Genomic DNA, 22,361 nt, shown 5'->3' on the forward strand with positions numbered 1-22,361 from the left:
CAGCAATGCTGGCTCCGCCTCAGGACACTGGACTCTCTCCTGCCTGCCTGTTGCCATGCTTGTGCTTCTGACAGGTTCCCTTTCCCTTGGAGAGCCCAGTGCGGTGGGCCCCTCCCGTCCTTTCCTCTCTGCCGGGCTCCTCTGCCGCCTCCTCAGCCTGGGCTCCAGGCGTCACAGCAGCGCCCAGGCTCGGTGCCACCTGCCGTCCCCTCTGCCACGGTGACAGCGGCTGCTCTGAGGCTGCAGACGCCGGTGACCCCTTGGTGCCCGGCCTCCAGAACGGAGAGCTGTGGGGTTGACTTGGATTGGGGTCCAGCATTTCCGCAGATGGCGGCTGGTCCTCAGGACTTGCCCTGTGGCGCAGGGGCTGTGGGTGAGCCTGCCCCGTGTGGGGTCTCCCTCCAGGACTGCATCATCTGTATGGAGAAGCTGTCCGTGGCGTCTGGGTACAGCGACGTGACCGACAGCAAGACCATCGGGCCCCTGGCCGTGGGCTGCTTGGCCAAGTGCAGCCACACCTTCCACCTGCTCTGCCTGCTGGCCATGTACTGCAACGGGAACAAGGTACCCATGGCCCCCCGGCCGGGCTGGGGGGATCGGGGTCACCTGCCCGTCCCGGTTGTGCTGCACCTGAGCAGGCGACTGGGGCCTGCCCAGAGACCGCCTTGAGATGTCCGCAGTCCTGTCCTTGCAGCGGAGGGGGCTGGGGGTGGCAGGTGATGCCAGGCTGCCCTGCCTTTGGTGTAATTTAGCCAGAGTGGACAGAGGTCGGGGAGCAGAGAGAGCCAAGGCCCGTGGGGCTTCGTGCCTGGGCTGTCCTCTGTGTAGCGTCCTTCTGCCACACGTACTGGCCAGGGTGCCAGCCTCGCAGTCCTTCCGTCACAGGGTTTTCTGTTCCATTTTAAACATGACTCAGCTGTGTAGCAGAGAAGGCGATGGCACCCCACTCCAGTACTCTTGCCTGGAAAATCCCACGGATGGAGGAGCCTGGTGGGCTGCAGTCCATGGGGTCATGAAGAGTCGGACACGACTGAGCGACTTCACTTTCACTTTTCACTTTCATGCACTGGAGAAGGAAATGGCAACCCACTCCAGTGTTCTTGCCTGGAGAATCCCAGGGATGGGGGAGAGCCTGGTGGGCTGCCGTCTATGGGGTCCCACAGAGTCGGACATGACTGAAGCAACTTAGCAGCAGCAGCAGCAGCAGCAGCAACTGTGTAGACTTTGGTTTATAAACCTAATTTTTCTACCTGATGCCAGTCTCTTGGTACTTTGACCCTTTAATGAAAATTGAATAATGAGTTTCTGGGGTAAAACTTATCTTTCCAAGAAAATTGCCAAAATTGAATTTCTTTGCAAGGAGTCTGCCAGGGAGCTGGGCGACTGGCCCGGGACCCGCTGGGTGACCAGGGAAACAAACCCATGTCCCTGCAGGTCTCTTTCCCATCTAGTCAGCAGGGTGGCTGGCCTGGGTGCTCTCTCAGGGCCACCAGCTCAGTCCACGACCTTCTGCCCTGTCCCAGGATGGAAGCTTGCAGTGTCCCTCCTGCAAAACGATCTACGGGGAGAAGACTGGGACCCAGCCCCGGGGGAAGATGGAGGTGTTCACATTTCAGATGTCCCTCCCTGGCCACGAGGACTGTGGGACAATCCTCATAGTCTACAACATTCCCCACGGCATTCAGGTGAGGGGCATGGCACAAGAGGAGCCTCCTTGGATCTTTCTGGAATCGGCCCCTCTCGGGGGCTTTTCGTGTCCCACTCTGTCCCCCGGGGTCACTGAGGGTGCCCGGCTGCCCGGTCAGACTCCCAGCAATCAGGAGGCACTCATGCTGGGGGCTCCATCCAGCCCTTAGGGTTGTGGAAACCAAGAGATGTCCCCTGCCTTTTCTTGAACCAGGGAGGGCTTCCTGGAGGCAGAGGCATCTTAGCTGGACTTGTACTGGGCAGAAGGCCCACAGGAATCTAAGCAGGAAAAACAAGAGCTTCTGTTGGGCTAGCTGGCTGGCTGGGGAGCCCACAAACAGGAACCCTCACAAGGGGCAGAGTGCAGGGCAGAGAGGTGCCTGCAGTGAGGCCTGACCACTCTTGAGGGACCAGCTCAGTGGGCTGATCCAGACCTGTGTTGGGTGTGGAGGAGCAGGAACCTCAGCCGCAGGTTCCAGTGGAGACCCAGACGAGAGTCTGGGCTCCTCAGGTTTCTGCCTTGGACCGGGGGATCTCAGCATCCCCCCAGAGCCTCGTTGGCTTGGGAAGATACAGGAGGACAGGATGTCCCTTGGTTTTGTCCAATTATGTGCTTTCCCCTGGTTGTCCTCCAAAGTGACATTGTGCTCAAAGTGAAACTGGAAAAATTAGAAACGTTCTAGACAGCGGTAGAGCCACAAAGCAGGAGGGGGATTTGGAGTTGTACATGGTGTGTCTCCCGGAGAAGGCAATGGCACCCACTCCAGTACTCTTGCCTGGAAAATCCCATGGATGGAGGAGCCTGGTAGGCTGCAGTCCATGGGGTCGCTAAGAGTCGGACACGACTGAGCGACTTCACTTTCACTTTTCACTTTCATGCATTGGAGAAGGAAATGGTGATCCACTCTAGTGTTCTTGCCTGGGAGAGTCCCAGGGACGGGGGAGCCTGGTGGGCTGCCGTCTATGGGGTCTCACAGAGTCGGACACGACTGATGGGACTTAGCAGCAGCAGCAGCAGCATGGTGTGTCTCCATGGGCTGAGGGCAGAGCAAGGGCCGAGCGTGGGTCCAGCCCTTGCTCTCTGTGTAGCCTGCTGCCATGGTCTCGGGGCCCTGCTCCATCCAGAGAGAGCAGTGGAGGCGCTGTGCGCCCCAGGGATGGTGAAGCAGGCCCTGCCATCCAGTCCAGAGAGCCCTGTGCCCAGAGGGTTGCCAGTGAAGTAGGAGCTTCCGGTCCGGCCTCTGACAGGTCTGGTTTCCTCAGGGACGTGGAGGCCGTTAGGGTGTGTGGTGCCCAGCAGAGCAGCATGGGTTCAGGGAGGGCAGGTGTGGGCAGGCCATGTGCATGGTCTTTAGAGTGAGACATGAGACAGCAGTTGATTTGGTCACTTGCGTGCAGGAGGAGCCCCCCCTGGAAGGTGTCGGGGTGAGGCTGGGGAGAGGGGGCCCTGTCCCAGCAGCTCTGCAGCCCGCGAGCCCCTCGGCTCCCACTCTCACCATCTGTATTCCTCCTGCAGGGCCCTGAACACCCCAACCCTGGAAAGCCCTTCACTGCCAGGGGGTTTCCCCGCCAGTGCTACCTTCCCGACAACGCCCAGGGCCGCAAGGTAAAGGCCCGGCTGCCGCCCCTGGGAGCAGCCTCTGCGCCCCTGCCCCGCAGCTGGCAAGTCTGGCCTGGCTGCCCCTGAGCAGCGGGTGGCTGTTGGGTCGGGAGAGTTGGCTCGGTGCGCACCGGCTCTGCCTCTGCCCGGCTTACTGCAACAGGAGGAGGGGATGAAGCCTGCGGGCTGGCTGGGGCGTGGGCTGCCCCTTCCTGGGGACCTGCTGCAGGTTAGGCGTCCGGGTATGGGGCATCCAGGCAGAGACGACCTGACCACAGGTGCTCTGGGGGGAGGACAGGGCTCTTCCTGCGGCCTAGTGTGATGGGATGGGGTGGAACCGGGGCCGCTTCACCCTGGGTGATGGGGGTGGCCTGTGGAGCCGCCTCTGCACTGAGTCCTGACTTGGGGCTTCCCAGCTCAGAGGAGGAGCTTCCCAGGTGGCTCAGCGGTAGAGAACCTCCCTGCTAAGGCAGGAGACGTGAGTTTGATCCCTGGGTCAGGAAGATCTCCTGGAAAAGGAAGTGGCGCCCCACTCCAGTATTCTTGCCTAGGAGATCTCATGGACAGAGGAACCTGGGGGCTACAATCTATGGGTTCGCAAAGAGTTGGACACAACTAAACAGCTGTGAGAAGGCTGGGGAAGAGCATTCCAGGCAGACAGAACAGCCAGGGTGGTGGCTTTGGGGTGGGGACAGCCCCAAGGGCGCGAAGAGGCTGAGGGAGGTGAGGGGGCTGTCAGGAGTGTCTGCCCTCCAGGCCAGCCCCTGCAGCCAGGGTTTGTTCTGAGCATTCCTTCACAGCCTTCTCCTGCTCCTTCCCCACTGCCCCTTCCCCCCTACCCCCCCACCCCTCCTACACATCATCCCCTTCCCCTCCCCCATCCCCTCCCCCCATCATCCCCTTCCCCCTCCTTCCCCTCTCCCCTCCATCCCCTCCCCTCGGGCAGGTCCTGGAGCTGCTGAAGGTGGCCTGGAAGAGGCGCCTTATCTTCACAGTAGGGACATCCAGCACCACCGGGGAGACCGACACAGTGGTGTGGAACGAGATCCACCACAAGACCGAGATGGACCGCAACGTGACAGGCCACGGCTACCCCGACCCCAACTACCTGCAGAACGTGCTGGCCGAGCTGGCCGCCCAGGGGGTGACCGAGGACTGCCTGGAGCAGCAGTGACCTGCGGCCTGGCTGGCCCCGTCCGCCCACCACAACGGCGGGCTCCATGTGGAGTGCAGGCTCCCCATGCCCACCCGTCCCCTTCCCTGTGCCTGCCAGGCCTGGGTATCTGTGGAAACTGGGCGAGCCTGGGAGTCGTACGTGTGGGGGCTTCGGATGCCGCTACCTCAGTGTGTGGGCCCCTCCGTCCTCGGTGGGCTGTGTGGGGCCCCCAGTGTCCGGGGTGAGGAGAGGCTGCCTGCCGTGTGCGCCCCTGGGGCAGGCCTGAGTCTGGGTCAGCTTTTCATACCTCAGATGTTCTGTTTGCAATAAATGCCCTAAAGCCAAAGACCGTGGGCCCTGTGGGTTTGCCGTTGGAGAGGCTGCGTGTGTACACGTGTGTGTATGTATGAAGGCCAGCCCACACATGTCTTGCTGCATCAGAGAAGGAATGGACGTGACAGGCTTCCTGTCCAACCTTTGTTTCTTCCTAAATGAGACACAGGCTGCGGGGAGGCCAGGAGCCGGGCGCTGACCCGAGCGGCTCCCCTGGCCCCACCCTGGTTCTCCTTGCAGTGGGCCTTCAGCAGCTCTGCCGGGGAGCCCCACCCCCCCCCAGCTCCTCCCATTTACTTCCTCGGGGGTTCTGACTTTCTAAGCGGGTTCTGACTTTCTAAGTGCTGCTCATATAGGGGCGTGTACTGCTGTGTCCACTTTACAGATGAGGAAACGGAGGTTTAAGGGCACAGTAGTAGAGCTGGGACTGAATTCCAGCCAGATCTGGTCTGACCCCCACCCTCAAGGTTCCAATTCTTTCCAGTCTTCTTAGAAAGAGGATCCAATACTCCTAGGCCTGCTGAGGGTGAGCGGGGGTGGGGGTCGGGGTGTGTGCTTGTGGCCTTCACAAGCCCTTTTCTCCCTAAGAAAGAAACTTAAATTCTGTTTTATGATTTGTTGTTACAAAGATCAGTGTATGTTAGAGTATTTACTTTCACCTAGAAGTTACTTTCTTTCCTCTTCTGATGGTGAAAGGAAAGGAAGGCAGCTTGGTGAGCCCCTGGCATCATGCCCCCTGCCCTGTGGAGAAGTTGGTTTGGGGAGGGCCAGGAGGCCCCGATAGAGAAGCTGGAGCCCAACGCTGTTAGGTTCCACAGCGAGACTCGCTCCAGGGCTCACAGGGCAGAGGGGTGGTGTGGGTACCTGAGTGCCACGCCCTCACCCTCGGCTCCCACCCCCACAGCGCAGTCAGAGAGCGGGAACAAAATGTTTGCACATCTTATGCCTGATCAGAGTCTTGTATTCACAGTATATCAAGAACTGTCACAACGATAAAAAAAAATTTCAATTCTAACGGGCAAAGGACTTGAACACACATTTCTCTGAAAAAGCTATACAGATGGCGGAGAAGCAGCATCATTAGGGAAGTGCAGATCAAAACCGCAAGTGCTACCACTCAATACCCGCTAGGGTGGTTATTATAAAAATACGTATCGGGAATAAATACTGGTGAGGATGTGGAGAGAGTGGAACCGTCGTCCAGTGCTTGTGGGAATGTAAATGCAGCTGCTTTGGAAAGCTGGCGACCAGTGCCACAAAAAGCAGGTACCATATGACTCAGCAGTTACACTGCTAGGTAAATATCCGAGAACTGGAAACATGGCCACGGTAGCATTCATCATAGCCAAGAAGTGCGGACGACCCAAAGAGCCATCAGCCGATGAATGGATGAACAAAATACGATCTGTCCGTGCAATGGGATGCTATCCAGCTAGAAAAAAAACAAAATGCTAACACATACAACATGGATGAGCCTTAACATATATCAAATGAAAGAAGCCAGGTAGAAAATGACACATTGTGTGATTCTGTCTACATGAGATATCCCGCAGAGGCAAGTCCACTGAGACAGAAAGTACATCAGTGGTCGTCAGGGGGGAAGGGGGATGGGAAGTGACCGTTTTAATGGGTACAGTGTTTCTTTTTGGGGTGATAAGGTTCTAGAATCTGGTGATTTATGGCAGTGAAGTTTAGAAGGACGTCTACAGGGCTTATGTTACATGGAAAGCATAAGGTCCCCTGCCCCCCCTTCTTCCTATTGAGGGGCGACACGATGCCTGGAGCCACAGCAGCCACCTTGCGGCAGCGAGGAAAAACGCCGAGAGGGAGTTCCCTGGTTGCCTAGTGGTTAGGACTCTGCTTTCACTGCCCTGGCCTGGGTTCAGTCCCTGGTCAGGGAACTAAAATTCCTCAAGCTGAGTAGTGTGGCCAAAAAAATTAATGAAAATTTAAAAGAATTCTAAAAAGTAAAAAAAAAATACATATATAGTGAGAACCCAAGGAGTGATGTCAGCAGGGCACTTGCCAGCTGTCTGGGCTCTATGATCACAGGAACTAAGGGAGGATGTGGCCTTGTGAAGGGAGGGCAGGACCACTGGGCCCTGAGGGAGCTAGAGCTGGCCCCTTCCTCCTCTGGGTGGGGATGGAAGGCCAGAGGGAGGCTCCTGGTACGCGGGGTGCAGGAATCCCTGGCATGTGGCCCTCCTCCCCAAGGCTGGGGGTCTGGGTGGGACCCAAACTCAGACATGGGCCTTTGGGGTGACCTGGCAGGCACCCGGGGGTCCAGGGGCCTCTCTCAGCCCTGGTCTGCCCCTGCCCAGCCCCCTCCCCCGGGTGGGCTGGGCTGGGAGGCGGAGTGGGGTGCTTTTACGTTTTCAGGTCTTTCCAGCCCTTGGCCAGTGGGGCAGCCTGACTAACCAGCTCCTCCAGGCCCACGGTGTGTGTGGGGAGGGGTGCGGCCCGAGGTGGCCAGACCAGCCCCAGGCTGTGGGTGTGGAAGCAGGCCGGTGGCTGCGCTGTAGGTCATTATGGGGCTCCCTTCCAGGCAGCCTCGCCTCTGGCTGCTGCTCTTGGTGGTGCTGGGCTGGCCCCAGCCCTGCCTCAGCCTGGGTAAGTAGGGGTCCTGGGAGGGGTGCACCCGGCCAGACCCTAGGGGCTGGGGCACCTGCTGGAGTGATTAGATCCTGGGACCCCCCCACCCCCCACCAACCGGGAGAGGCAGCCCCAGGGGCAGTGGGCCCTGGACCCTCACGCCTATCTCCACGGCCCCAGAGCTCATCCCCTACACGCCGCGGATAACCTCCTGGGACCTGGAAGGGAAGGTCACGGCCACCACGTTCTCCCTGGAGCAGCCGCGCTGTGTCCTGGACGGGCACTCCAGCGCTGCCGACACTGTCTGGCTGGTGGTGGCCTTCAGCAACGGTAGGTCCCGGTGCAGGTCTGGGGCCTAGGGTGATGGGTGGGTCTGAGGACAGCTCCAGGGCCCTGGGAGCCCCTCTCAACTCCGTGTGAATGGGGAGTTCGGGCTTTATCCTGTGGGGGATCTGAGCGGTGGCGTCTGATTTGTGTCTGGAGGGGCGCTCTGGGCTCTCAGGCATGGAGGGCCCGGGGCTATGGCAGTGGACCACCTGTCTCCTCCTGCCCTCCGGCCCCAGCTGCCTGTACCTCCCTCCTGCAGCCTCTGCTGGTGCTGCTAAGTCATGTCAGTCGTGTCCGACTCTGTGCGGCCCCATAGACGGCAGCCCACCAGGCTCCCCCGTCCCTGGGATTCTCCAGGCAAGAACACTGGAGTGGGTTGCCATTTCCCTCCCCAATGCATGAAAGCGAAAAGTGAAAGTGAAGTCGCTCAGTCGTGTCCGACTCTTAGCGACCCCATGGACTGCAGCCTACCAGGCTCCTCCATCCATGGGGTTTTCCAGGCAAGAGTACTGGAGTGGGGTGCCATTGCCTTCTCCGCCTGCAGCCTCTAGGGTCTTCCAGAACCCCCAGACACTGGCTGAGATCCCAGCCTCCCCACGGCTGCTGACCGATGGCCACTACATGACACTGCCCCTGACCATGGACCAGCTGCCCTGTGAGGACCCTGCGGACCGCAGTGGGCGCGCCCCTGTGCTTAGGGTGGGCAATGATGCTGGCTGCCTTGCTGACCTCCATCAGCCTCGCTACTGCAACGCCCCCCTCCCGGGCCCGGGGCCTTACAGGTGAGTCGCCTGACCTGAAACCTGGAAGGGAGCTGTACTGGGAGAGGAAGGGTGGAGGTTGGGTTCTGAGACCAGGGCTGCCCCCCACCCTACCCCCACCCCAGTCTCAGCCCAGGCCTCTGTCCTGGCCCCTCCCTTTCTCCAGCTTTGGTTTCTTCCTTATGTGGGGTTGGATCTCCTGGAGGGGCAGGTGGCCTCCACGAGGAGGTGGGCATCACAGAGCCTGTGGGGGATGGGAAGGGGTCTACAGGCCCCAGCATGTGGGGAGGGGAATGCTGGAGACCGCCCGCCCCCCCAGGTGGGTCTGGCAGGAAAGTCAGCCTGGGGCTGAGGGTGGAACCCGGGTGGGAGAGCAGGGGTCCAGCGAGCAAGGGGACAAGGCCAGACATCCTCAGGGTGACCAAGTGCGGCTGGGGGAACCGGCAGGGGCCACAGGGACAGCGGGGCAGAGTGTAGCCGCCTTCCACGCCCATGCCCCTCACCCTCTAACCCAGTGGCCACTCCCTGACTCAGCCTCCTGCCCCGTCCCTAGCGACCATGAGAGCCGGCTCCCGTCAGTGGCAGGTGCCAGCCTGCCTGGATCCCAGAGCGCCCACCCTGAACAGAGATGCAACTCAAGTTCCGGGTGGTGCCCTCGGAGCTCAGCCTGCCCGCTCCCCTGATCCTGGTCTCTGAGCACGCCCTGAGCACACCTCTCCCTCCTGGCCTTTGCCAGGAGGGGGTGCCACCTCCTACTGGGGGGCCTTCCAAGGCCTCGCAGACTCCACACAGCCAGCAGTTTTCCTCCGGAGAACAGGGGTTGGGGCCTCACACACCCTTGCGAGCCACCCTGAGGCCCCCGTATGTGGCATTTAGTCACGGGGACCCCTGAACCAGAGAGGGTGTCTGAAGAGTGACGGTTCAGATGGCTGAGGGCTGGTGGCAGAGGTTGCTGTGGCCAGAGAGGTCTCAGGGTGCTTAGCACAGGGCGCCCCCCTCCCCTGAACATGACAGGCCCACAGCCTGGCCGTCATGAGCTGCCTGGGGCCTGGCTGAGGTGGGGGCCTTGCCCAGAGCAGTCGAGGCACAGAGCCTCACCCCTGGTCCTCTCCCCCAGGGTGAAGTTCCTGCTGATGAACTCCAGGGGCTCACCCCAGGCCGAGACGAGGTGGTCCGACCCCATCGCTCTCCACCAAGGTAGCGCGGAGGGCCGGGCGCTCCGACTCCAGTGTGCCCAGCCAACATCGGCACCCTGGTCATGCTCAGCCAGCCCCTCCCCTGGCTACCGTGGGACTGGGGTCCCCGAGTCAGAGTCCAAGTCCAGGCCACCCCCTAAATAGAACCTCCCACTAGAGGGTGGGGTACTGGGTCAGCCCCATGGGCAGAGACACCAGCTCTGTCCACCCCAAAATGTTTGCCAACCCTTGGGTGCCCTAGGCTGAAGCCCCATCATGGACAGAAATAATCTGCCCCTCCTTCAGGGAGCCAGCCCTGTGCTGGGCAGTGCTGGGTGGAAAAGAGGGGCCAGGGCAAGAAAGAGGCTGGAGCCGTGGTCCTGGGAAGCCTGCTCTCAGCAGAGCGCCAAGGACCAGCGGTTCAGCAGACCAATAAAACTGTACGTCAAAGGCCGAGTGTCCCATGGATGGGTATCTGGGAGACAGGCTGCAGAGACTGGGGTCAGGAGGGGAGGGGCTGTGGATCTTGTTACGTAAAGGCCTTGAATGCCAGGCTCCAGGCAACAGGGCAGCACCCGGTCGGTCCTGAGCTCAGCTGCCTCTCTGCCTGCCATGGGTGGTGGGAACAGTCCGGCAGGTGAGACCAAGGCGGAGGCTGGCGTGACGGGTGGTCCAGGCTGGCAGAGCACAAGTGCCGCAGCAGAGAGGGACAGATGAGCGGGCTCAGGATGCCGGCTGGGGACGTGAGGCAGTCAGCATGGCGGGGAGGTGACCGCCCTGGGGTCCGAGGGCAGCCTCTGAAAGCCGCTGTGTGTGCAGGAAAGTCCCCAGGCTCCATCGACACGTGGCCCGGGCGGCGGAGTGGAGACATGATCGTCATCACCTCCATCCTGTCTTCTCTGGCCGGCCTTCTGCTTCTGGCCTTCCTGGCAGCCTCCAGCACGCGCTTGTGAGTGGTGACCCCTGGAGGGCCCCTTGCCCCCCCATAGCCCCTGCTCACTCTCTGGCCCAGCACCTTCTGGAAGCCCTGTAGTTTTGAGTTGGGTGGTGCTCCTTCCAGCGATATGCAGGGAATTTCCACCCTGAGTGTCTCTCATCTAGGAGCTCAGGGAGGCAGTCCAGCAGGTCCTCTGATGACGGGTTCATAGACGGGGCCACCTTGCTCTGCCTGGGCCCTTCTCCCTGACAGTGGGCCCTCAGTTGTTTCAATGAACTGATACCCAGGGAGCCAGGGTGGCCACCTGGAGGAGGCAGGCCTCCAGCTGGTCTTCCCAGGGAGGAAAGGGACATCAGAGGCTGCAGGAGGAGGGCTATGGGAGCTCGGCAGTCCGCTCCACCCAGCAGGGAGACACTCCACCCACAGCCCGTCTCCCTGTCCCCATCCAGCTCCAGCCTGTGGTGGCCGGAGGAGGCCCCGGAGCAGCTGCGGATTGGCTCCTTCATGGGAAAGCGCTACATGACCCACCACATCCCGCCCAGCGAGGCAGCCACCCTGCCGGTGGGCTGCGAGCCTGGCCTGGAACACTTCCCCAGCCTCAGCCCCTAGCTTGGCCCACCTGGCTGGGGCTGGGGCAGTGGGGGCCTGGGGGGTAAGTGCACAGTGCACGTGTGTGTGTGGGTGTGTCCCGCATCGCACCTCCCGCCCTGCCTGAAATCCCACCGCTAGCAGCCCTGCCTTGGCCTTTCTCATTTCCCCCGTCTCCAGGCAGTTGGGGGAGGGCCTCAGTCAGGCCAGGCATCCAGCCCCCAATGCCATCTGCCTCTGATCTGCCTGCCTCAAGCGAGGCTGGAGGTCATGTAGACACACTGCCCGAAAGGAGGCTTCCAGGCCCCAGGAGGAGGCCTGCAGCAGGCTGGGCTGGGCCGGGTCATCTTGGGGTACATGAGGCCCCTGGCTGTCCCTCTGTCTGTCCCTCACTGGCAGCCGGAGCTGCAGTGAGGCCTTCAAAGGTGCCACCATCTTCCCTGGACGTGGGTACTTTCTGAGGGTGGCCCTCACTGGCTGGAAGGTCAGACCGTGTAGATCTCTGTGACGATCCGGCTACCACATCTAACCTCCTTGCACATGCAGATGGCACACACACTCATGCACTCACTCCCATTCCATAAGCATTTATTGAGCGCCTGCTGCATGCCACACACACAGTGTTAGGCATGGGCCCTCACGCAGGGCTCGCTGCTGTTCTTGGGGCGCTCACTCACTGCTCTGGGCCTCAGATGACCACGTGTCCTGATGCGACGTGTTACTGTTGGGGGGGCTATCACCCCCTCGGACTGTCACGCACCCTCGAGCTCACACTCCTGAGACGATCTGCCCCCGATGGACTCTCCTGTCCAGTAGCCAGCGCCCGCATCACCCAGCAGGAGCCACTTGACTCTCCAGCGTCCGTCTCCCTGCAAGACCGGTGATTCCCACCGTGGACACAAGGGGGCGCCGTGGCGCCGCGGTTGCCGAGTCCAGCGCATGCGCACGTCTGTGCACAGCTAAGCGTCCCGCCGCCGCTGACCTGACGTCTCACAGCGGCCGCCGCGCCGCTGGGTCTCTGGAGGGCACGGCTCCAGTTTCCACCTCGGCCAAGCCAGAGGATGAGCAGTCACACTCTCGTTTGAGGATCAACGGTGTGTCGTCCCACTGCACAGCTGTCACCGTTTTCTGGGTGGGAAAACATGCTCAGTGATCTGCCCACGATCCACTGTCCCCAACCCCGTGTCCCCCGGCCGCTCCCAGGCCCTTCTAAGCCTGACTGCGGCTCCCAGCATACAGGCCGCCCCGAGGAGGGCGCCAAGCGGGGAAATCTACCCCCTCCCCTGACTTTGGAGATGAATAAATGCAATCTGGCTCCTCCATCCCAGTGGTGCCCGCGCTGAATCTGCAAGAGGGGCAGTTACACGCGTTGCCCAGCCTGGCTCCGCCCCGTGCAGCCTGCCCCTGACGCCAGCCCGGGCGCTGCCCCGAGCCTGTCCTCTAGATTGCTAGCCCTAGCTATGCATTGGGGTACCCCCATTTCCTGATGGCCCCAGGGAAACCCACCCCCAATGGGGTGGGGGGCAGGGCCAGGAAACCCACCACTAATGCAGGTGGATTTAGCAGTGCTCCTTCCCAGGTACATGCTTCATGGGAGTCTGCTTTCAAAACCCATGCACCCCTGGTCTCTGTGGTCTCCCTCCCACCCTGCCTGCATCCTCACCAGCCACAAGACCTGCTCTCGGTGCAGTTGGGAGCTCAGGCCCTGGTGTCCTGGGTGACACCTGGCCATGAGAACCAGCCCTGTCAGACTGCCACTTTTGGAATTCCGCTGCTGTAGAGCCCAGGATCCTCTTGGATTCTTGGAATTGTTGTTGCTTAGTCGCTCAGTTGTGTCTGACTCTTTGCAACTCTATGGATTATAGCCTGCCAGGCTCCTCCGTCCATGGGATTCTCCAGGCAAGAATACTGGAGTGGGTTGCCATTTCCCTCTCCAGGGGATCTTCCTGATCCAGGGATTGAACCTGTGTCTCCTGCTTTGGCAGTCGATTCTTCACCTCTGAGCCATCTGAGAGGCTCATTCTTAGAATTGGAGGAGGTTAAAAGTTGGCCCTGCGCTACGCCAGCTACCACCAGTGCAGCCTGGCCCACGCTGTCGCTCCCAGGCCCGGCCCCAATACCAGACTACAAGGCCCTTAAGACCCAGGATGCCTGGCTTGGGGCCTGCCCAGGAAGGAAATGATAGTGAGAAATAGGGATCCACTGGTGTTTGCTGAGTGAAAAGATGAACAAACCTGCCCAAAGATGGAGGATCAGCCAGGAGCAGGAATTGCCCCTGCCTCTGGCGTGTCCGGGGTCCTTTGGTAGCTTGTTAGTGCCAGAATCTTTGTGCATTCTGAGTCCTGTGATGTCTTGTGCGTCCCTGGGGCTGCCCCTCACTTCCAAACATCTTCAAGCCCCTCTGAGGAGCTGCTCTCATTGTGGCCACCTGGGGCTTGACCGTGGAGACGAGCCCTAAACAGACATTGCAACATGGTGAGTGAAGCCTGGGCAGGGGAGGCAACTGACCCCACCTGATGGTCAAGGGGACTAACTAGGGGTGAGACGTGTCTCAGGAGGCAAATGTAAGTCAAGTCAGAGGAAAGAAGGAGGGAAGGAGAAAGAGTGGAACTCGGGGAGATCAGACGTAAATAGTCTTGCCTTACGGTGATACAGGTGGTTCCTGGGACCACAGCAGCGGGGATGGGGGCCAGGAGCCCGGTAAGGGCAAGGGTGATCCGGCCTTCCAGGCACATGGAATTAGCCCTGAGCCAGGGCAGACGAAGCAGGTTGGGGAGGAAGAGGTGGATTCTAGAAATATTTGGGAGGTGATTGGAGGAATCCGGCACTTCTTAGACATGGGAGACAAGCCAAAAGGGAGAGGCTGTGCTTGGGTATCTTTCCTTAATTAAAAAAAAAAAAATTATTTATTTATTTGGCTGTGTCAGATCTTAGCTGTGGCTTAGTTGCCCTATGGCATGTGGAATCTTAGTTCCTCAACTAGGGTTCAAACCCATGTCCCCTGCATTAGAAGGCAGATGCGTTTTTTTAATCTTTTTTAATTTTTAAATTATGAAAACTTAGTAACACTTTTACGGGAGGCATGGAAAGTACAGAACAAAGTTACATATAGTTCCAATTAATTACAGTTGTTTTAGATAGATAAGATATTTAGTTGGAATTTCAATATCAAACTCTCAGAAATTAATAGAATGAATGTACAGAGAAGCAGAAGCATACAGTAGACCTGAAAATCACTGTGAACCAATTCGACATAATTAAGATTTATACAAGAAGGCGGATTCTTAACCACTGGACCACCAGGGAGGTCCCTCCTGTGCCCAGGTTTCTGATGTGGGGATGGGTATGAATGCAAAATGGGGCCCCTTATGTTCTGAAAGTGGTCCTATCACCCCAGCCTTAGAGCCGATCCCCAGGAAAAGGGGGTTCTGGGAACGTCATCGTAGGTGAGTGAATCCACACGAACGCTAACAAATTGTTAGTATTTTACAAAGATGGAAGCCAGTCCTGGTCAGCGGAAGGCTGCCCAGTGAGCCTGCTGGGCTGTGGGCGTGCTGCTCCAGAGCAGGCGTGCCCAGGCACCACAGAGTCCATGCGGAGTTGGGGCGGCAGGCCCGGTCATCACCAGCCCAGGCACCGCCACGCTGGGCCCTGGGGAGCTGTGCTGGGGCCTTCCGCCTCAGAGTCACGCTCGAGAGGGTCACCAGCTAGACCCAAGCTCCGTGAGCCGGGTCGTGACAGCCTGGAGCAGGGTGCCTAGTGAGAACCGCATTGCGGAGAACCTCTTTATTAAATGATGTTTTCCATGTTCTCCAGGGCTGTCCTTGGGGAAGTACCTCCAAACCCATTGGCCCATCACATCATGGCTCAGTGGTTAAAAACAAGTTCACTGTGAAGAAGGACAAGCAGCAGTGATTGTGGGGGCGATGACTCACAGGTGACTCATTGGGCCAGAAATCAAAGGCAGCAGAATGACAGCAGGTAGAAACCAGCCAGCACCCTCCCTCTCTCTCACCCTCGGGGTTCACTTTATTCCTCTCATCTCTGAAGCGTCCATTTCTCTCCATCTTCCCTGCAGTCCCCCAGGCCCGCCACCCCGGTTTCCTGATGGGGTGTCAGCAGTCGCCCCTTTGCTGGTCTCCCCACATCTGCATCCCTGCTCCCCACCCCCATTCTTCCTGTGGCATCCAGAGGAACTCGATGATACACCTAATGTGTCTCACCTTTGCTCCCCCCTCAGAGGTTTCCTCCCCGTGAGAGCAGGTCTTCTCATTTGCGAGGCGCCAGGATCCATCCCTTGCTCCCTGAATTTGTGCCTCTGTTAGCCCCTCCACCCCATCCTGCCACTGGTCCTTTGCACCTGCTTTTCCCTTGATAGAGACCATGCCTCCACTCCACGCCCCTTCCTCTAGGTCGCTCCTCAGCTCCACTTACACTTCTTCAGAAGCCCTTCCTGACCCCTCAGCTCTCCTAGAGCCGTGTTGTTTTCCTCCTCAGCACCTTTTGTTTCCTTGTTGTAATCAGACATTTAAAACGACGAGCTTTTGCATCTCCTCTGCTAAACTCTCAACTCCAGCGGGGCAGGGACCACATGTGCTTTGCTCACCAGAGCGCCCCCTAGAGCTAGCACAGTGCCCAGCTCCCAGTAGGAGTTTAATACATATTTGTTGCCTGACTGTTTTATAAAAAACCCCTTCACACTGGCCAGAATGGGCTGATGTGGGTGCCCTAGGAGCCTGGTACGTTCCACCCTCTGGGTGATGCAGGGGGAGGTGCAGATACAGGCTCCGCACCCCCCACCATGGTCGGGGGGTCCTGGGTGGGGGTGAGGGGACCCAGTCCGAGCAGAGACATAATTTGGGTAGTGCTGGCTGGTGGGGGCACATAGCAGTAGGAAAGCCGTGTCCCGGACATAAGAAGCGCGTTGCAGGAGGCAGTCAGAATAGCAACCATCTATCATGCCCGGGAAGGTGGCCAGGCCCCAGGCGCTGGGGGAACACAAGGAGCTCCTGATGGCTTTGTGGTGTGTGTGTGCTAAGTCGCTTCACTTCTGACTCTTTGTGACCCCATGGACTGTAGCCCGCCAGGCTCCTCTGTCCATGGGGATTCTCCAGGCAGGAATGCTGGAGTCGGTTACCATGCCCTCCTCCAGGGGATCTTCCCAACCCAGGGATCGAACCCGAGTCTCCAGCAGCTCCTGCATTGCAGGTGGATTCTTTACTACTGAGCCACTGGGGAAGCCCGTTCCTGTTTGGCTTTGTGCTCACGGAAAGAATTTCCTTCATGTTGGAGTTCCTCAGAGCCTTGTTGGGTTTTGTGACTCTCTGCCTCCTAGGAAGGGCCCCAGGGCCGGTGTCCCAGCCTGAGGGGCAGTTCTTTGGTGCCTCCGCAGGATGGCGACTCAAGCACTTTCTTCAGAGCGCTGCCCCTCCCTGCTGTCCTTAGGAGGAAGTTAGAAGGCAGGGAGGGCCAGTCCAGCTCCTGGCCCCCCCAGCCCGCTGCCTCCTGGGTTCCCTGGGGCCCCTCCCGTCCTGCCCACAGCAGCCTGGGGAGCTGCCAGGCCCCTGGCAGAGGGTGGGGCGGGCACCACCTTCTCGGGAGGGGCCGACCTGAAACAGGAGCAGATGGACAGAGCCACACCCGGCTGCTCACTCTGCAGCCTGGCCACCCCACCTACCCCAACCTGTCCCCTCAGAAGGGGGAGGGGCAGCTTCTGGGCAGGACAACAGGTCAAGGGACCCAGCCCAGAAACCCTGCAGGCCTCGCAGAGGGAGGGTCAGATCCAGTCCCACTCATGGAGGGGACCGGGGAGCGGACCGCTACAGACGGAACCGTGTTCCTCCAAATTCCTATGTTGAAGCCTCAGCGCGTAACTGTTTAGTTAGTTCCCTCGACCGGCATGGAACCTGTGCCCCCTGCAGTGAAAGTGCCCAGTCCTCACCGCTGGGCCTCCAGGGGCCTTGCAGAGTGTGGCCGTATTTGGAGAGAGGGTCTTTAAAGAGATAATGAAGTTAAGAGGTAATTAAGTCCTTGAGGGTGAGGATGTGACCCCATCAGACTGGTGCCCTTATAAGAAGAGATAGGACACAGAGACACCGGGGTGCTGAAGGGGACAGACCAGGTGAAGAGGCAGGAAGGGGACGATCCAAGGAGACAGGTCCAGAAGACACCACTCCTGCCCGCGTGATCTTGGCCTTCCAGCCTCCAGAACCAGGAGAATGTAAAGGTCTGCTGTTAAGCCGTCTGGTCTGGGGCGTTCTGCCCTGGCGAGTGGAGCAGACTGATTCACCCACCCTCACAGTGTTGGGGACATGAGCAGGGATGGGGCAGAGTATGCAGTGCAGGGCACCATGGTGAGAGCTGCCCGAACAGTGTGTGCAGAGGCTTGGAGGCAGGAAGGGCCGGTCTCACGCTGGCCCCTTGGCCCAGCTTTCCCTGCCTCCTCTCCTCCCCAGGGCCCACTGCAGCCGTGTCCTGGCCCCCTCCCCACCGACCACCACTGCTCCCAGCCTGGACCTCTAGGGACAGCAGCCCAGGGGTCACCCTTGATTCCTCCTTCTCTGCCCCGCAGGCAGCCCTGCCCCCTTCTGCTGGCCTCAGTCTCCCCTCCCCCATCAGATGAGTGACCATCTCTAAGCTCCTTCAGCACAGACACTCCAGTCCCCACCTCCCCGAAACCCCACTGCCTGTGGGGTGACGCAGGCTGGAGTTATTCCCAGGAAGAATGCGTTGCCCTTGACAACCATTCTTCTCCCTGACTTCGACCTCTCCCCGCTGAGGGACAGACAGGAATGCCCCATTAATCATCTTGGCCTCTCCCTCCGAGTCCTCAACCCCGCTTCCTCCGCTCCCCAGTGGAGGTGTTGCTGCATGGAAGCGTCAGGCTCAGCTTCACCCTCCAGTCCCTGTGCCTTGTCCGAGCCCTGAATCTAGGCGCCTAGGGCAGTGGGAGAGCCCTCGGGGCAGGGGGTGGGGAATGGACTGAGAGTGGGCTCGGGTCAGGCCCCACCCTGTCCCGTGAGTGACCCCAGGTACAGGGCCAGGTAGGTCCCTGGGAATAGACTATTCCCCAGGGCTCGGTGTTTCCCACCTGCCCCTGCAGCCCTCCCTGGCTCCCCCAGGCATTCTGGCCCCTTCACACTGGCTCACCTGCAGAAGCCCCAGTTTGAATGCAGGACCAGGGGGACTCCTCTGGCCCTGTGGGTCTGGGAGGGAGCATTGGGCCTGGGGGGAGAGATGGAGCCGGCTGGCGCCCCGGGGTGGGCCATGGGGAGGATCGCCCTGGGGACATATGGGAACTTGACCTGGATCAAGTGAAAAGGGCACCGAGGGTTGCCCCCGCCTGTGGCTTGTGATTAAAAATAGAACGTTTCAGGGACTTCCCTGGTGGGCCAGGGGTGAAGAATCTGCCTTGCAATGCAGGAGCCGTGGGTTTGATCCCTGGTTGGAAAACTAAAGTCCCACATGCTGTGGAGCAGCTAAGCCCACACGCTGCAACTAAGGCCCGTGTGTCTCAGCTACTGAGCCCACGAGCCACAGCTAGAGAGTCTCTGGGATGCAATGGAAGATTCCGCATGAGTCAATGAAGACCCGACACAGCTAAACAGAGAAAATTTTTTGAAAATAGCCTTTCAGATCAGTAGAAATAGAGCTGATTTTTCAATATTTTAGTTTTTTTTTCAATATTTGCGATTTTTTTTTTTTTTTTTAGGTTTCATTACATAGGCATGATTGATTAAACCATCGGCAGTTGATGATTAATCTAACCTCCAGCCCCTCTCCCCTCTCCAGAGGTCGGGGGATGAAGCTGCAAATTCTTAATCATGTGGCTGGTTCCCTTGGCAACCAGCCCCCATCCTGTGATTATCTAGGGGCTTTCCAAAATCATAGCAACATAAACTCAGGTGTGGTTGAAAGGGGCTTGTTATAGAAAACAAAACAAAACACCCATTTCACCTTTATCACTCCGGGGCTATTTCAGGGAACGAAGGATGTTCCTTTATGAGCTGCGTGCTGGGGACCACAAACAAAGACCTTAATACACATCACTGCAGCCATAGGTAACTGATGCAAAGACACACACCAAACTGAGGAGAGTCGATGCCTTGGGGAGCGCAGAAATAGGATAGAGAAGGGCCGGAAGAGATTAGAAAAAAAAAAGCAAGACCTTGTGCAGAGCAGTAATGAGGGGCCCACAGACAGAGATGCATGGTCCTTTGCTCCTACGGCCCCTGGGTTAAACATAGATGAAAAGGGGGCCGGTTTCCAACCCCACCACTGACCGTCCACAGGGCCAAGAAAGCTCCTCTCCCTGGGGGGCCTGGTGTTCTCATCTGTATGATGAGATTAATAGTCAGGCCTGCCTGCCTGCTTTTGGGATCTGAGATGAGTCGATGGGCAAGAATGTACTTTCGAAAGGTTAAAGCCGGCTCCTCCCATGTTTTGATGGCCGCTTTCAGCTGCCTTTCAGAAGAGTAAAAAAAGAGGAAAAAAGTAAATCTATATACTTTTATTACTGTACGTTATATTAAAATATATGTAAGTGTAATATATACAGTATACATATATATTTATACATACTTTTTGTAAGTATACATATATATGTTTTATATACATGTGGGTATGGCACCCCACTCCAGTACTCTTGCCTGGAAAATCCCATGGGCGGAGGAACCTGGTATGCTCCAGTCCATGGGGTCGCTAAGAGTCGGACACGACTGAGCGACTTCACTTTCACTTTTCACTTTCATGCTTTGGAGAAGGAAATGGCAACCCACTCCAGTGTTCTTGCCTGGAAAATCCCAGGGACGGGGGAGCCTGGTGGGCTGCCATCTCTGGGGTCGCACAGAGTCAGACACGACTAAAGTGACTTAGCAGCAGTAGCAGGTATATATTGATGTATAGAGAGTAACTTAGTGTGTGTATATATATATATATATACACACACATATGTATATACTGTGCTTAGTCGATTTAGTCGTGTCCGACACTTTTGTGACCCCAGGGACTGTAGCCCGGCAGGCTACAGATACAATCCTCTATCTACGGGGATTCTCCAGGCAAGAATGCTGGAGTGGGTTGCCAGTTCCTCCTCCAGGGGATCTTCCCAGCTCAGGGATCAAACCCGAATCTCCTGCACCTCCTGCATTGCAGGCGGATTCTTTACCACTGAGCCACCGGGGAAGCATATGTGTGTATACTATACACACATATATACTATACTCGCCCATAGTGTGTATACACACACACACACACACACACACGGGAGAGGCTTGAGAGCAAGTATAGCAAAATGTTAACAATTGTTGAATCTGGGTGGGGACTGTATATAAGGGCATTCTTTGTTCTATAGACTTCCAACTTTCCCAGGTGTGACCATTTCTGTAATAACAGGCTGGCGAGATAAAGAAGCTTTTCCGGGGTTGGGTCTGCCCGGGACTTGCCGGCTCGTGTTCCCCTCTCTTCTGCCTCCAGGCCCAGCAGCACTGGTCATGTCCTCTGAGAGGCCCACACCTCTGCTTCAAAGTCTAAGCATGACCTCCGTGTCCCGTGGCTAAACGTCAAGCACAGGATGACCTGCATCTGAAGCCCATCCGTGTAACCGGCAGCACGCAGAAGTGGCTGCTTTGTGGAGGCCTCCCCCGCACCCCGTGCCAGACCCGGGAGCCCACCCCCTCCGCCCGGCCATCCTGTGGGGAAAGGAGGGGGATTCCTGCCTCCAGGAGCTTCCAGCGGGAGGAGGGCCAGGTGTGGCCAGAGATGCACTTGATGAAACAATACATTTTATTGCAACAAGTGTATAATGAGATGGAGGTGCATGTCGGCTGCTGTGGAGTGCATTAAGAGGAGGCACCAAGGCCAATCGGGCGTTTTTGGTGACACCAGACCCTGGGATAGGTAGGGCCAAAGGACAAGAGCTCGCTGGGTATGCAAGGCAATGAGGGCCCCCCAGGGAGAGCCTGGCCTGAGCCAAGACACAGAGGCGAGAGGCCTTGGGAGAGGGTGTCTCAGCACCTTTTGGTTGAGGCTCCCCATTAACACCTGGACTACCCCAACCTTGTCTGCCTCCCCTCCCCCTTTAAATACTTAAAAAAATATATTTATTCATTTATTTGGCTGTGCCAGGTCTTACTTGTAGCATTCGAGATCTTTAGTTGCTGCACATGGGACCTGGCTCCCTGACCAGAGATAGAACCCAGGCCCCTGAGTTGGGAGCACAGAGTCCTAGCCACTGGACCACCTGGGAAATCCTGTTCCCTGAGTTTTCCCCTCTGGTTTTGGCCCCCAGTTCCCTGGGGGCTGGTGGTTGAGATGGTAAAGAATCTGCCTGCTAATGCAGGAGACCCAGGTTCGATCCCTGGGCCGGGAAGAGTCCCTGGAGGAGGAAATGGCAACCCACTCCAGTATTCTTGCCTGGAGAATCCCATGGACAGAGGCACCTGGTGGGCTACGGTCCATGGAGTCGCAAAGAGTCAGACACGACTGAGCAACTAACACTCCCTTGAGGCTGAGTCAGTCACTGGTGAAATGCAGTAATGTTCATATCCTGCAAAGTCTGCGACCATTCGCTAGCAAGTCCAAGTAAACAGTTGGTCGAAAAAAGTCTACTAGGTAATAACAGTGTCAGTAGGAATATTTTCCTTTTTTCAAGTTCACTGCAATAAACAATTTGCACGTTTTAAGTATTTTGGGAAAGAAAGATAGTTCAGGTGGGCTGGCAATCAACTAGATTATATATTTGATTATATAGAGATATAAATCAAATGCATTATAATGACTAAGGAATATAATTAATTGTTTTTTTAAAATTCAAGTGTCCCCCAAAGGAGTTTGAGTTTTAAGAGGGTGGCTCTGGTCAGGTGTGGAGCTAGGCAGAGTGGGGTCCCTGTGCTTGGAGCAGAGAACCCCATGAGGGGGTGCTACTCCAGTCCAGGTGAGAGGTGGTTGGTACATGCTCCACCCACCAGCCCTGGGCCCCAGCCGAGAACCTTTTGTCTGGAGCGGGGATTGTCCTGCTCTGGCAGTGGCCAGAGATGGAGGAAGGAGAGAGGAGGTCACCTGGATAAGGAGAGGAGGGACGGTGATGTGGGGGAGCCCCTCCCGGTGCGAGGCTGCAGGAGGGCAGCAGGGCGTCACCCTAGGCTTGCCTTGCGGGGGAGATCTTCCAGTTCTGGGGTCTGCCCCAGCAAGCTTAGACAAGCCCCCT

The 22,361-nt window shown here is 58.0% G+C and overlaps 2 protein-coding genes across 7 annotated transcripts in view; both read left to right on the plus strand.

Annotated features, from left to right (window-relative positions):
• Window positions 1-4,788, plus strand: part of DTX2 (deltex E3 ubiquitin ligase 2) — a 36,093-nt gene extending 31,305 nt beyond the window's left edge. For all 5 annotated transcript variants that reach the window (XM_055561615.1, XM_055561619.1, XM_055561618.1 and 2 more), the window contains 4 exons: window positions 406-564; window positions 1,524-1,685; window positions 3,203-3,292; window positions 4,233-4,788. In XM_055561615.1, the coding sequence (XP_055417590.1) occupies window positions 406-564; window positions 1,524-1,685; window positions 3,203-3,292; window positions 4,233-4,460 (639 nt within the window). In that variant the 3' untranslated portion in view covers window positions 4,461-4,788. The remainder of the gene's footprint in view (window positions 1-405; window positions 565-1,523; window positions 1,686-3,202; window positions 3,293-4,232) is intronic.
• A 2,515-nt stretch (window positions 4,789-7,303) lies between these two features.
• Window positions 7,304-12,028, plus strand: UPK3B (uroplakin 3B). 2 transcript variants are annotated; one of them, XM_055562025.1, is made up of 6 exons: window positions 7,304-7,385; window positions 7,548-7,697; window positions 8,239-8,476; window positions 9,573-9,652; window positions 10,450-10,579; window positions 11,017-11,176. In XM_055562025.1, the coding sequence occupies exons 1-6, from the start codon at window positions 7,304-7,306 to the stop codon at window positions 11,174-11,176; spliced, it is 840 nt and encodes a 279-aa protein (XP_055418000.1). The 2 variants fall into 2 exon arrangements, with proteins under 2 accessions (XP_055418000.1, XP_055418002.1); XM_055562027.1 differs by lacking the exon at window positions 9,573-9,652 and having other exon boundaries at window positions 11,017-12,028.
• The last annotated feature ends 10,333 nt before the right edge of the window (window positions 12,029-22,361 follow it).

This window comes from Bubalus kerabau, chromosome 23, assembly GCF_029407905.1.
Source record: "Bubalus kerabau isolate K-KA32 ecotype Philippines breed swamp buffalo chromosome 23, PCC_UOA_SB_1v2, whole genome shotgun sequence".
Taxonomy (NCBI): Eukaryota; Metazoa; Chordata; class Mammalia; order Artiodactyla; family Bovidae; genus Bubalus; species Bubalus kerabau.